The 15,705-nt window shown below is 44.8% G+C and overlaps 1 protein-coding gene across 1 annotated transcript in view; it reads right to left on the bottom strand.

The window, feature by feature from the left end:
- The window catches only part of tenm1 (teneurin transmembrane protein 1), a gene marked incomplete at both ends in the record, with an annotated part of 354,011 nt that overhangs the window by 324,357 nt on the left and 13,949 nt on the right, over positions 1–15,705 (bottom strand). The window contains one exon of the mRNA XM_080773976.1: positions 7,280–7,675. Coding sequence (XP_080630102.1) covers positions 7,280–7,675 — 396 coding nt within the window. The remainder of the gene's footprint in view (positions 1–7,279; positions 7,676–15,705) is intronic.

Genomic DNA, 15,705 nt, shown 5'->3' with positions numbered 1-15,705 from the left:
GGAGGTATAGATCCCAGTGCATTCATGTAAAAGCAAAGACAAAGGTTGTATATTATGCAGGAAGGGGTTCATTTTGACGGAACAAAAGTGTATTTTTCAGCACACGGTGTACTTCAGTGGACCCCGACCGTTAAAGCTTTGGCAAACTGAATGTAGCAGCCGGCAATGTGGAAAAAGCCACTTCTTGCTAGCCATTATCAGGCTGGGTATAGTAGGGCTGAAATACAGACGACAGCAGGCAAACCTCTCTAGCTGCTAGAGAGTGTATATAGCACAGCCATTCTCCGCAGTCATCAGACAGCTATACACAGGACATCCAGACACAAGAAGATAATGGAGACTCTTCAACCAAACAAGTGCTCACTCCAGCCAGAGAATCTATATTTGCCATTTTAGACACAAAAAGTTACTCACTATTACGGGCTCTTATATAGCTAAAAGACTTCCAGATATTAGCCTGTTTTGTGCAACTGCATTAGCGCTCGCACCATAGGGAATTTCACGGCGGTCACAGCCGCCGTTGCCCCTCTCTTTGGGCCGTGTGCCCCTCGAAAAATGATATGCCCAGACGGCGGCAGTGGCCGCGGTGCCCATGTGCCCCGAACCGGCGCCCGCCGCGCCCACAGCAGTTCATTTCGCCGTTTCTCCTCTGCGCAATTCTCCAGTCATTACGGTAACCTTCCCCAAAACCTCTCTCGCGCAGACTTGTATTGTATTGTCTGTATTGTAGTTGTGTTGCCATTTTGCCAAGTGGTTTGATTCTTTTGCGTTAATTTGCCTCATCCTCCCTCCTCCTCCTCGTCCTCCGCGCCACGCATACACGCACTGACAGAGTAAACAGTGGGCATTTAGCCCACACGCTGCCTCCTAGAGCCACGCAGCTCTCACTCACTGACACTCGTGCCGGCTGGCGCGGTGCTTCAAGATTATTATCACCGTGTGTTATAAGACCAACCTTTTTTTTTTCTCCCTGGAAATAAAAACGTCTGGGTTTCCGAGGCCAAGGCCAACGTGACTCGTCTTCATGGACATATAAACTCACAAAACCACACCACGCAACAGCATATAGACTGCAGGACTCCTCCACCATTCACCAAGCTATCGTCTGCTACGTTAGTTGACGGAGTAAATTGTTTAAAGAGCCAACGCCGGTCAAGGCTAATATCGCTAGCCAAACGCTACAGCCAAGCACCACGAGCGCTCTCACTGTACAGTGTACAGTGTACACCACACGTCGCTCGCTTAATAATCATTCATTTCTGTAACAATGCGGACATAATGTGGTAAATGTCCATGAGCACACATTTGTACAAATGCTTTTTACACTTTGTGTTGACTTATCTCAGTCCTGCATCCCCACAATGGAGAGATCTCATCCGTCACTAAAACTCTCTACAATGCCATATGCCAGTCTAGCCTTATTCAATTACTTTAGCACGAAATATAGGCTTTTCTAAACCAAGCCCTCATTCAAAAGTTATGTAAGTAAGTAAATTGTATTTATAAAGCACCTTTCGAAACAAAGTTACAAGGTGCTGAACAATTTACACAATATAAACAATAGAAGAAACAAGGAACATGTCACACAGTTGTGAGTGACAATATAAGACAGTAGTGCAGTGAGCAGAACAAAAACAAACAAGGCAGAACAGAAACATATAGGGCTATAAAAATGTATGTATAGGCTGTCTGTCATTGTATTTTCTGTGAATTAACTCACAGTTTAACCCAGTGATCCTCAGCCATTGTAATTGCAAGGACTCCCAAATTAAATGTACATGAATTAGCCTATAGGGTGACAGGGTCCTAGCCCCATTTCATTATGATTTTCATCTCTGGACTGGGACCCCATGTTACAGACATGTTAGCAATATTTTACAACAATAGCTACTATAGCTACTTATATTTTGTTATTCAAAACTGTGATTATTTATTTAAAAAGCACTGTTCTGAACCAATGTTCACCTTGGGGGAAAAAAAATGTAATCATCCTTAACCTTTAAGCTAAAATAATTATGACCGGGGACTTAAAATCATTGTTTTAATTGATGTCCTTCGTGCCCTGGCACTCGGCCTTGTGCCCTCAAAAAGTGTACCACGCTAAAGGCCTAAGTAGCCTTGGCCCTAAAAGTATGAAATTCCAGGCCTGACCATAAAGACACTTTCATTCTTTCTTTTACCAGGACACTACACCAATTTATTGTCCAACACTGGCAAGGGCTAAGGTTGACAATTAAATGCTCTGCGGAAACAGGCAGGTACTTGGAAAAACAGTGAGGAGGGGAGAAAAAAAACCCAGAAATAAATGGAACAATGACAAGACGTGCAGAAGCTCAATGCACGCGAGTTGCACGGTCTGCTGTTGTTTCCATGCCAATAACAGCAAACTGACAATAAGTGCTTATGCTTATGGGCATAAGAGTATAAATCCACATCTTGATTAGGCTAATGCATGAGTGGTCAATTAATTACCATCTCATTACAGGACAATAGCATACCATAACCCAGATAATATAGCTAATCTCGACAGCGGTGTTTTATTCTTGCGCACTGCTGTAATTGAAGACTATATGACACTCCGATCCATCAGTATACCTCTGCCCCCCCCCCCCCCCCACCCTCGTATCAGTGCCAATGTCACTGACACTGGCTGTGAACAATTGATTAATTTCTTTGCAGTGTATGCTGGCGCAATGGCACATGTGTGCGCTCATGTAGAGTGTGTGTGTGTGTGTGTGAGAAAACAACTCTAATTCCAACTCTCTTTCACACACACACACACGCCATTTCCCCTTCTCTATGATATACAGCTGTCTGTCCATCCATCCATCCATCCCTCACACACACACACACACACACACACACACACACACACACACACACACACACACACACACACACACACACACACACACACACACACACACACACACACACACACACACACACACACACACACACACACACACAGACTAAATTGACTTGTCAGCTTCAATCAGAGAGCAGGAACAAAAGGATTCCTGCCAGTTTGAAGCTGACTTCATTAATGGGGTTTGGGAGGGCAGGTGCTCACTGCTCAGAAGACAAAGGGAGAGCAAGGTCGCACTGACTTAACCCATTCTGACCAGAGATCAGATTCTAAAAAAAAAATGTCTTCCACATCCTGACAGTTTTTTTTCGGAAAAAGCTATATGTTTCCGTGTCAGTCGTTCTTCGATTTTTCGAAAATAGCAGACCTATACAAGCTCGTAGCGCGCCACTCGGTGGCCCGCTACGAGCTTGTAGATCTGCTATTTTTCAACAGCTAAAGCATAGCATAACGCTAACACCAAAAAGGGGTCCCCGCCCAAAAAGGGTTAAAATGCACTTTCATTTTGGCAGGGATGCAGGCTTTTTGAATCCAACCTCGCCATCAGTCGCTTTGTGTTTTTTTTCCTCCCCCGTCTGTCTCTCTTTCTCTCTTTCTTCTTTTTTCCCCCCCTGTTTTTTACTTATTTTTTTTATTTTTTCTCCACCCGAGCGGTATAGCTGCCGCTGTGGGAAACGACGGGAGGAGCCCGCGAGACTTTGTGCTGATGCCGACGGAGAGCAATGTGACATCCATAATGCATTTCCTATTAGGGGGATGGCTACGCATGGACACACACCTGGCCACATGTTGGAGAGAGAGAGAGAGACGGACAGCGAGAGCAGCGGAATAAATGGTATAGAGAGGGGCTGCTGCTGGCAGAGAGAGAGAGAGAGAGAGAGGGGGGGGGGGACGGGGAGGGGAGGAGAGAGAGGGGGGGGGGTGACGGCGGAAAGAGGAGCTGCCGAAGGCGAGGAAGAGGTTGTGTGGGAGAGAAGAACGATGCCCAGGCGACGATATAAAAGAGGAGAGGTAGAGAGAGAGAGAGAGAGAGAGAGAGAGAGAGAGAGAGAGAGAGAGAGAGAGAGAGAGAGAGGCAGGGAGATGCATCATCGTTGCTAAAAAGGACGGCGGACAGTCTAGACATCCCGGCGCTGTCACCTGTCACTCATCATGACCCATCTCTCTTCCACCCGGCACGTCACACATGGGGAGGCCTCTCCCCCCTCCTCCTCCCCCTCCTCCCCCTCCTCCTCCTCCTCCTCACTAGACATGGAGTCCACCCTCCTCCCTGACGCACCCCTCCTCTCCTCCCCCCTCCTCCTCCTCCTCCTCACTAGACATGGAGTCCACCCTCCTCCCTGACGCACCCCTCCTCTCCTCCCCCCTCCTCCTCCTCCTCCTCCTCACTAGACATGGAGTCCACCCTCCTCCCTGACGCACCCCTCCTCTCCTCCTCCCTCCTCCTCCTCACTAGACATGGAGTCCACCCTCCTCCCTGACGCACCCCTCCTCTCCTCCTCCCTCCTCCTCCTCCTCCTCACTAGACATGGAGTCCACCCTCCTCCCTGACGCACCCCTCCTCTCCTCCCTCCTCCTCCTCCTCCTCACTAGACATGGAGTCCACCCTCCTCCCTGACGCACCCCTCCTCTCCTCCCCCTCCTCCTCCTCACTAGACATGGAGTCCACCCTCCTCCCTGACGCACCCCTCCTCTCCCCCCCCCTCCTCCTCCTCCTCACTAGACATGGAGTCCCTCAGGGTGAAGGTAATAATAACGTCGAGTCCACACACTCACTGCCGTCACTAACTGATTACTGTGTAAAACTGAGAGCACTCTCACTCCATGTTACTCTCTCTCTCTCTCTCTCTCTCTCTCCTCCAGCGTGGTGCTGCGCAGGGCAGACATGCAGAGCGGAGAGAAAAAGCATATCCAATCCCTGTCTCATTAAACAGCGCCCTGGCAGCCTTCCCAACGTAAACAACCCCTTCCCATGTCCCCTCCATCCATCCATCCATTCCTTCCTCCCTCTCTCTCTCTCTCTCTCTCTGTCTCACCCCCCCTCCCCTCCTCTCCTCTGCTATGTCTGCCTCCATCTTTGTCTCCAGCTCAATCGCTGCTTGCTTCTCCTTCACCTGTTTTACCCCTGTCACTCCTTCTTTTATTCTCATTCTAATTATGCCATTACATTAGCATTTTCTCTCTCTTTCTCATTACCATTTCCCCCGCCGTTCCCTTACTCTCCCACCTCTCTCTCTCCCTCTCCCTCTCTCCCTCTCTCTGCCCGGTGTAAGAGCGTTTCCACCTTTTCTCGGAGGCCCGTAAACAGACAGGGCCCTTGGGGAGGAGGAGGAAGGAGGGCTGGAGATCTCCGTCTTTGTTATTGTGTGCCTCTAACTAACTCTCCATCTGCAGGGAGCCTGGCCATGCCCAGCGGGGCAAGACGAACGGGCTGGCGCCCTCCCAGACTGCCCAGGCTCTTCCCCAGTTGTCCCTTCATCTCTCTCACTCTACGCTCCCCCCTCTCCCTCTCTCTGTCTCTCTCTCAGGCGCTCCACTTCTCCGAGCCCAAGGTCTTCCCAGTTACGGCAGCACTTTTGCCACCAAAATGGCTAATAGATTCATTGACATATAAACCATTTCCCTCTAAAAAAAAATGCTGAAGCGCTGCTCGATTATTTGATTAGAATACTTGGAAACAGTAATCACTATATAGAATAATCGACACGACAATAATCCATAGTTGCAGCCACAACTATACCCCTTGGCCCCGTTCGACCATTCCTTCACCTTCTAGTTCCTCCTAGCCTCGACAGTCAGGTTTGGATGCCACTGGAGGCTATACTCTGAGTGGGAAAACTCTGTATATGCCCGTACCGTGTTGTACCTAATCATCCAAGGCCTTAACACATTCCGTCCGTATATAGGACGTCCTGGAACGTCATAGGGAATCGAACCGTGGGGTACATACATGTACGACGTCCTCAGACGTCCTAGCGCAGCTGGGTGCCCAGAAGGTATACAGATCGCGATCTACCAGTAGATCACAAAGGCTTTGCAGGTAGACCACATGACATGGGCCAAAATATATATAATTAAAAAAAATACTTGAATTAAGGTGACTGATTGATTAAAAGAGCCTTTCAGCTCAAACACACCATACAAATACAAAGTCATATACAAAATACAAATAACTATACGAATTCCATTTTCCTCTCTCTATTTCCCATTCCAAGTGTGTTTGTCTCATAGTATGTAGTAACGCCAGTGCTGCTGTTTTCAGCAATGGGATAATACTTCTTTGGGTGAGTAGATCTTGTTGAGCTGGTCATTGTGAAAGTATAGCTCTCACGTCAAAAAAGTGTGGGCAAAAATTCAGAATATTCCTCTCTCGCCTGGTATCATTGAGGATGCGCTAGGACCTAGCGCATCCAGGCCGTTTCACTCATATGGATATGAAGAATCAATTCAATCAACCGACTGAGAGAAAACGCTATTGTTACTGCTACTGAATTACATTTTCGCTAGAAACAGACTCGTATCATATATGAGTGACTGATATCGCACACGATACAAAGTCACCTCCCTGGCAATAACGCAGAGACAACGTGTTTATATTTGGACCACAACGCGTCGCTTATTATGAAACGATTTTAAGATGACCCCCATATTATTCTCCATACAGACAAATGACTTCCGTGAACCAGGGGAATTGAGGGGACGAGTGAGTGACGTCAGGACTTCGGCGCTCTCTATGACAATTGTTTTAAAACAATAAATAAAGCCCTTCCTTCAGCTTCCAGTATAGCGTTCCAGTCCAATGCCCTTCCCGTCCCGTCTCCGATAGGCTCTCCACAGCATGCCAGACTCACTCACACACACGCATGCCTAATCGATAGTCCACTTTCAGTACTTAAAGCCACTTGAAGGAGCCTTCAAAGACAGGAGAGCTGCAGCTGTTAGTGCTATATAGAAGCATAATAGCCACGAGAACGGAATATGAGGGGGAAAAAAGGCTCACATTAGCTCAAGAACTCTTCCAAGTGGGCGCTAGCTGCTGGCCCCAAGGCTGCTACTGTATTTAGACCTCTAAAAAGGAGAAATATATACCGTTATATACATGTTGTTTTGCTTCATGTTCCACCACCGGGTTGGGCATAACCTCTGCGGAAATATGACAGCGCGAGCATGCTAAGTGCAATAGCTGGGAGAGCAACTATAAAGCATGCCTTCAGGGGGGCTTGAGGGGACAAAACAGACTGCGTATATATATATACACAACAGAACGCTGCGGAAACACCGGCGTATACGCAAAGCAGTGACACAGCAGCACTCCAGGCAGACACAGGTGTTGCCAATGATACTAATTACGGTTCCGTATCCATTCACAAGCAAACGCAAAAAACAACAACATAAGAAACACACACTCACCGTTGTCCGGCTCCGACTTCCGGTCGTGCTCCGTGTCGGTGAGGGAGAGCGCCGAGTTGGCGCGGCTCGACAGGCAGGAGCTCTGCTCCGACTTCAGGCCTCCTCCTCCTCCTCCGCCGCGCATCCACATGTGCTGCAGGCCTCCGCCGTGGGCCGGGGAGGGGTCCGCACACTCGGGCTCCGTGTCCACGTCGGAGGAGCCCATGAGGCCGCCGCCCAGGGAGTAGCCACCGCCACAGCGCCCGGGGGGCGCCATGCCGTGGGCTGCTGCGGCGGCGGAGGGTCCGGAGCACAGAGGCTCCTCTACCTCCTCCTGCTGTGGCTGCTGCTGAGGAGGAGGAGGGTGGAGGTGGTAGTCTGGACTCCTCATCTGAGCCACCTTGCAGAAGTCCAAGTCTATAGGGGGGGGGTAGAGAGAGGGAGGGATAGAGTAGGGAGAGAGAGAGAGAGGGAGAGAGAGGTGGACGGTTGAATAATGTGGAGCCACAAGGTCCAGCATGCTGTACATCTTATTCTTAACCCGTTTTGACCTGACCTAAAAAAAGAAGATTTGTGCCGCATTTTTACGATTTTTCAAAAATAGCAGATCTACAAGCTCGTAGCGCGCCACCGAGTGGCGCGCTACGAGCTTTTTTTTTTTTTTTCCAATAGCCAAAGTATAACATAATGCTTATAGTTAAAACACCAAACGTTTGTCTCTGTAAGATTCATGAACTTTTCAATGCAAGGAAAATATATATGTAATGTACATCAAAACAAAAGCCCACAGTATGTACAGTATACAATACATGTGTATGGTGTTTTATCCATAATGTACATGTCCTTTGCTGTGCTGTAGAGAGCCGACATACTGAAATAGACCTTTTTTCACGGCAGGCTTATTGACTTGTAATAGAATAGAACCCTTTACTGATAGTAAACATTATGGTGTTTTTTTTAAGTTGGCAAAATGTTACCTGAACAAGGTATAGTCACCCAGTACATCCATGGCAACACTGGCTAACCATGGGGGAACCCCTTTTGGTGTTAGCATTATGTTATGCTTCAGCTATTGAAAAATAGCAGATCTACAAGCCCATAGCGCGCCACCGAGTGGCGCGCTACGAGCTTGTAGGTCTGCTGTTTTTGAAAAATCGAAGAAGAACGACTGACGTAGAAACACGGCTTTTTCAGAAAACTGTCAGGATGTATAGAAGAACATTTTTAGAATCTGATCTCGGGTCAGAAGTTGGAGCCACTCAGCAACACCGCTACATGTTCAGGTGATGTGCGCCGTAAAGCGTTACTAAATAGCGTTGCTATAGCCTGAGGCGATTCATGTTCGCCACGATACAAAAGACCTCCCCAACGGCATCCATATTGGAAAGAATATAGTTGTGTAATAATATTACTTCCTTCTGGTTCCAGACAGAGTAGTCGGCTTGCTGCTATTGTGCTCGCTAGGAAAAGACTTCTGCTGCGTTAAATGGAACACAACCTTGATTAGCATCATTCATTACCTGTGTGAAGGAAGAACACAACTATTTATGTAAATATGGTTGCAAGCGGAAAAAAAGGTCCATTGTTCCTTTGTATTGCCTCCAGCGAACATCGTGAGGTATAGGCACCAAAAAGGTGTCTAAACAGGTGTTGCCAATGATACTAATTAAGGTTATGTTCCATTTAGCGTAGAAGAGTCTTTCCAGTGAGCCAAACATGCACAATATAGCAGCACCCCGACTATGAAGAACCTTAATTGGTATAATAGGTAACACCTGTGTTTACCCTACTATTTTATGCCAAAATGGCTGCCATGCAAAAAAGGTCCATTCTTGCCCCTCCCCTGGCCCCCCGTCACATGCAATGTGCCTTTGAGTACTTAGAAAAGCGCTATATAAAGGTATTATTATTGCATTCACTGGGCGAAACATGAAAATCTCAGAGGTTTTTTCTGTGAAAAGAGACAGGGGCTTTAATTTGCAGCTGCCATTTTATAACAACTTTTTTTCTCTCCATTTAGTTTCTCTACATAACGTTTTCTGAATCGAAATGCCAACCTGGATTTTACCTCTCATCACGGGTCTGAGACACATCCTCCATTCGAATGCACCTAGCGTGTTATTGAGTCAGAGATCTATTGAACCGCTGCTCAAACAGAGCGCTGATCTCATCTGTATTCTCCTTGGCAGGGACGAAAAGATCAGATAAAGATCAAACCTTATTAATATTGACTCAGACTGAAGGAATAATTGAGACTCTTCTATGCTTTCAGGTATTAGAGCGACCTCCCAAAGCCAGGCAACAGTATATACTACTACCAAACTGTTATCTGAGAACATCAGATAGACTGTGTATAGCTCCTTCGGTTACAGTCTAATTCAATTCAATACAATACAGGTCTTACTCCTTTCCTTAGGGGGAAAGCTGAGTAAATTTTCTCACCCATGTTAATTGTTTAGAATTCGGTTATGGGAAATGGAAGTTTGGAAAGTGAAGTAAAGAAAAATAGAATTAGAAAAGAGAAGTCAGCGGCACTGGGCGTGCCAGCTGTGAGGCACTGGGGAAGTAAAGTGTCGACAGGGAGTTTCTCAAACAGCAGGTCGAGGCCCCGAATGTCAACCACCGGGCTGCTTCCGACAGGGGGTCACGAGTGACAAAGTCATATGTTTATGTTATTTGGAATATTGAGAGCTATGTGGCCTCAATATCCGGTCGACATTTCAGTCGACATTTGGGTCACGGCGACATGAGAGCAGCTGTGTGAGCCGCCGCAGTGCTCAATATGAAATACTGACGTGTCGAAGGAGAAAAGGAAAAGGATGAACAGTCACTGCTCAAAGATATCACACGTGCAAGGCTCGGTAGGACATTTTAAAGAGGTGGTTGAAACCGTATCTCTGCACTTAGCCTTCAATTAATAAGGGAATGCATACGTACGCACTCTCTCTCCCGCACACACGCGCACACACACACACAGTCACACACACACACACACACACACACACACACACAGTCACACACACTTTCTGCTATTGTAAATTTGAGGAAAAACGGAAACGAAAACTGGAAACGGAATCCGTGCCTCAGCTTTTGTTATCACCCTCTCATTTTTTTTTATCACCGGTGGCCGGGGATATGTTTCATCAATGCTTCAGGTCATACTGAATTAAAATGCATTCACACTCACAGCAGGCAGCTATAGGACATACAACGTTTCGACCCGTATTGGTCCGACAAGACTTGAGAAAGACCAATACAGGGTCGAAACGTTGCATGTCCTGTAGCTGTGACCGTGAATACATTTACCTGGAGCATTACAAAGTGAGTTGCGAGCCCTTGCTTTTGTTCATGATATCCTGTTCGTTTAAAACCCATTTTGACCTGAGATCAGATTCTAATTAGCTAAAGCATAACATAATGCTAACACCAAAAGGGGTCCCCACCCAAAATGGGTTAACAGTTTGTCTCAGCGCGCACACACACACACACACACACACACACACACACACACTAGTTTTTGTTATTATCCATACCTGTTTGATTACGTAGTACTTACTATCTGTATATTATCTTTGGTGAGAACCACATATAAGACCTCCATGGGCTTATATTTCTCACCTGCACACATTTTAATGAACTAAACTAAACTCCAGACAATGCAATAAGCCTTGACTTCTGCCAGTATACAACTTTCAAAAGCAAGTTGCTATTGTAACATTACAATGTTCAGTTCTCAAGCTGACCAACCTGAAAAGGCTGCAGTGGTTGATTAAATCAACTAATCATCTGTTAGTCGACAAATTCATATGAATGACAATTTAAGTCGAGGACACACAACCCAATTCTGCTGCAACTGCCGCGACACCACAGGTCTGCTACGGCTCTGTTCTTTTAAATCACAGCTATGAAAACCTTTGTTTGCTGCTGCCTTTCATGATGGCTATTAGCAAGTTTTACTCTTTTCCCTTTCACTTTTTGTCTTACTATTTTGTATTCCTGTGTCCTGGATAGGTGTTTTATTGCCCGATGTTTTGTGTAAAGCACTTATGCCTTTGTAAGCTGAAATGTGAAATACAAGTGTGGTATGTGTGCCTGCTGCAACAACACAGACGACGAGAAATCCTTCAATCGTCCACACACTGGAAAGAACACTCCTATTCATCAATTCATTAATTGCAAATGGACACACGTGATGTTACATGTTACTATGTCCCTGTGGTCTGGCATTATATAGGGCAAACTAAACGACCCCTCAAACGGAGGATATCAGAACACAAAACTGCAATCCGTACAGGGCAATATGCATCATGCCATTGCAAAACAGTATTGCTGAAGCAAAACCGTGGTTCACCTTCTTCATTAAAATGCAGTGCAGGATTGAGAGAATGGAGATGCCCAGCAGAGGGGGTGATATTCTATAAAGAGACTATAGCCCAAAGAGAAATGCAGTGGATATAAAACACACTCAATACTATGACACACCCAATGGACTGAATGATGACTATAGCTTAAAATGCTTTTTGGGTTAAGATTGGCCTTGACCCATTTTGACCTGAGATCAGATTCTAAAAATGTCTTCTATACATCCTGACAGTTTTCTGAAAAAGCTATGTTTCTATGTCGTTCTTCGATTAAAAAAAAAAAAAAAAATCATAATGCTAACACCAAAAGGGGTCTCCGCCCAAAATGGGTTGCCTGGATGTGTAACTGAGATATATATATATATATATATATATATATATATATATATATATATATATATCATGCCTCGAAATGCTTATATTTTAGTGATTGGACCTTGTTGATTGACTTGAGATTTCAGCTGTCGGTTTTGATTGATTGATTGAAATACGTATTAACAGTTTGTAGAATTACAGTACATTTCAAGCACACACTCAAGGCAAAGACTGTTAACTGCGAGTGGACGACCCAATTAAGCATTACACTTGTTCACAAGAGGGTCCACCATGTTCAATTCATCAAAGGTGAACATGACTCGACTCTGATGGAAGGCTGCATAGCCCAAACGCGTAAGCGTTCCTTTGTTGGCGTGCGCCAATAAAGAAATGGAAATGAGAGTATATACTTTGTCCGCCATTTATTGCATTTTTGGATGTGCCTACCTTTTGGAATATAAATTCCAATGTTTTTATGTGCACTGGATTTGGGTATAGCACTCCACTGAAGGCCATTGCTGATGCACCACCTCTTTTTCTCATTTACGAATAGATGTGCCGCCGCGATATGTAATTGCTTTTCACAAAAGCCCACAATGAGGGTGAAGTATGATACAATAAGAAATGTATGTGAGGAAAAGTTTAAATGTTATACTTGTCAACTGTGTGTTGGTGCTCATGGTAAGAATGTGCCGAGTTTGCATGCTAGCCAAGGTCACTCTGCTGTATTTTAAAGAGGGTCATATAACTCCATGTTCTCCTATAGCGGTTTTATTGTCCGACTTCTGTCTATTGTGCTTTTTTTTTGTCCTCTCACTGTCCCTGTATTTTATCTGTATTCTAATGTTTAAGATCTGCATGTTCAATATGACAAAAAAAATAACTATGAATGTATAAACATGCCTGGAGGAGGCTTTCTCCTTCACATTTTGTATTGACCTTGTGTATCATTTCCGAAATATTGTTGTATGTGAAAATGAACAAATAAACAAATATAGGGATATGTACCGTATAAAGAGCTTAATTATCCTGAGGTAGACCTCAAATCCTACAGTAATGTGTGTGCGTGCGTGCATGCTTATGTGTGTGTGCACGCGCGTGTGTGAATGTGTGTGTGAGTGTGTGTGTGTGTGTGTGTGTGTGCTATTGAAAAATAGCAGATCTACAAGCTCATAGCTTGTAGGTCTGCTATTTTGAAAAATCGAAGAACGACTGACATTTTTTAAATCTGATCTCAGGTCAGAATGGGTTAATCAGACCAGTGTGTGTCCAGTGGAAACCTCGTATGAATCTGATCTCGGGTCAGAATGGGTTAAGCCAGTCCAGACCACACCAATGGTTCGCAAAGCTATGACATCGTTGCAAAGGTCATTGCAGCAGTCATTGCGTGACAATTGATTTTTGACAAAGTCAAAAATCTGACATAGAAACATAGCTTTTTCAGAAAACTGTCCGGATTGAGAAGTCATTTTCAGAATCTGATCTCAGGTCAAAATGGGTTAATGTGCTAATCAAAGACAAAGAATGTATCAGTTAATGCATGGTGCAGTTTTGAAAAGAAGTATAAAGTATCCAAAAAGTGTAAAAGTTAAATATATATTCGTACAGTACTTGTGTAATACACCTATAGATACTCCCCGCCACTTCTTCTAACATGTGTGTTTATAGCCTGGACTGTGAATCCCGGGGTTTTTGAATGAAAGCCACATGTCCCGCTGACCGGCCACATTGACCGCTGTTCTGTCCTGCTGTGAGTGCTTGATGGGGTCCTGACCTATCCACACTCACACGCTGTCCAGCTGGACTCCCACCAACTGACACTGGACTGGCCACAGCACCGCCAGCACAAACTGTTCACTGAAATGGGCTAAAAAGAAAAGAAATCAAGATTGCTTTATTTGTCTTTTTTTTTCCTCCAACTGCAGCAGCAGAAGAAAAAAAAACGAAATGAACCCATTTAGGCCTGACCTCAAAAAATGTATTCTAAATCCTCCGGTTTTCTGAAATAAATATTTTCACGATTTAAAAAAAATAGCAGACCTATACAAGCTCGTAGCGCACCAGTCGGTGGTGCGCTATGAGCTTGTAGATCTGCTATTTTTCAATAGCTAAATTATAACATAGAGATTAAAACACCGAAAGGGGTTTCCGGCCCAAAATGCGTTAAAAAGACAGCACAAGACTCATACAAGAATAAATATATCAAATGCAAAACAATACTCTGGATTTAAATAAGTCCTGGGAAAAACTACAGGAATTCAAAAAAAAAGAAGCCATAGCCAGATAAATAAAATACAAATATTTAAAAACTAAACATAAGAGTTCATGTCATCTCTTCTCATGTCCTATCTATGTACCAGGGAAACTAGAGTGCATGTCCTATATCTACCAGGGAGACTAGAGTTCATGTCCTATATCTACCAGACAGACTAGAGTTCATGTCCTATATCTACCAGACAGACTAGAGTTAATGTCCTATATCTACCAGACAGACTAGAGTTCATGTCCTATATCTACCAGACAGACTAGAGTTCATGTCCTATATCTACCAGACAGACTAGAGTTCATGTCCTATATCTAACAGACAGACTAGAGTTCATGTCCTATATCTACCAGACAGACTAGAGTTCATGTCCTATATCTACCAGACAGACTAGAGTTAATGTCCTATATCTACCAGACAGACTAGAGTTCATGTCCTATATCTACCAGACAGACTAGAGTTCATGTCCTATATCTACCAGACAGACTAGAGTTCATGTCCTATATCTACCAGACAGACTAGAGTTCATGTCCTATATCTACCAGACAGACTAGAGTTCATGTCCTATATCTACCAGACAGACTAGAGTTCATGTCCTACAGTATATCTACCAGGGAGACTAGAGTTCATGTCCTACAGTATATCTACCAGACAGACTAGAGTTCATGTCCTATATCTACCAGGGAGACTAGAGTTCATGTCCTACAGTATATCTACCAGGGAGACTAGAGTTCATGTCCTATATCTACCAGACAGACTTGAGTTCATGTCCTATATCTACCAGGGAGACTAGAGTTCATGTCCTACAGTATATCTACCAGGGAGACTAGAGTTCATGTCCTACAGTATATCTACCAGACAGACTTGAGTTCATGTCCTATATCTACCAGGGAGACTAGAGTTCATGTCCTATATCTACCAGACAGACTAGAGTTCATGTCCTATATCTACCAGACAGACTAGAGTTCATGTCCTATATCTACCAGGGAGACTAGAGTTCATGTCCTATATCTACCAGGGAGACTAGAGTTCATGTCCTATATCTACCAGGGAGACTAGAGTTCATGTCCTATATCTACCAGGGAGACTGGAGTTCATGTCCTATATCTACCAGGGAGACTAGAGTTCATGTCCTATATCTACCAGGGAGACTAGAGTTCATGTCCTATATCTACCAGACAGACTAGAGTTCATGTCCTATATCTACCAGGGAGACTAGAGTTCATGTCCTATATCTACCAGGGAGACTGGAGTTCATGTCCTATATCTACCAGGGAGACTGGAGTTCAAAAGTCTGAAAAGTGTGTTCTTTTCGTTAAGAATCACCAAATAAGTATTGTATTTTAGCCCAGCCGGGCCATAGTTTATTATAAAGTTCAGTGCTCAAAGTAGTATAATAAACAACCGGTCAGCTCAGTCTAGTGCAACCAACAACAGGTGCCGTGCGTCACGCACCTGCATAAGCAAGGTTCCTACCTAAGCAATAAAGGTTCCTACTTCAGCAAGCA

The sequence above is a fragment of the Protomyctophum bolini genome, assembly GCF_963924005.1.
Source record: "Protomyctophum bolini genome assembly, chromosome: 10".
Taxonomy (NCBI): domain Eukaryota; kingdom Metazoa; phylum Chordata; class Actinopteri; order Myctophiformes; family Myctophidae; genus Protomyctophum; species Protomyctophum bolini.
The sequence above is the reverse complement of the archived record's forward strand: the minus strand, read 5'-3'. Positions and strand labels throughout refer to the sequence as shown.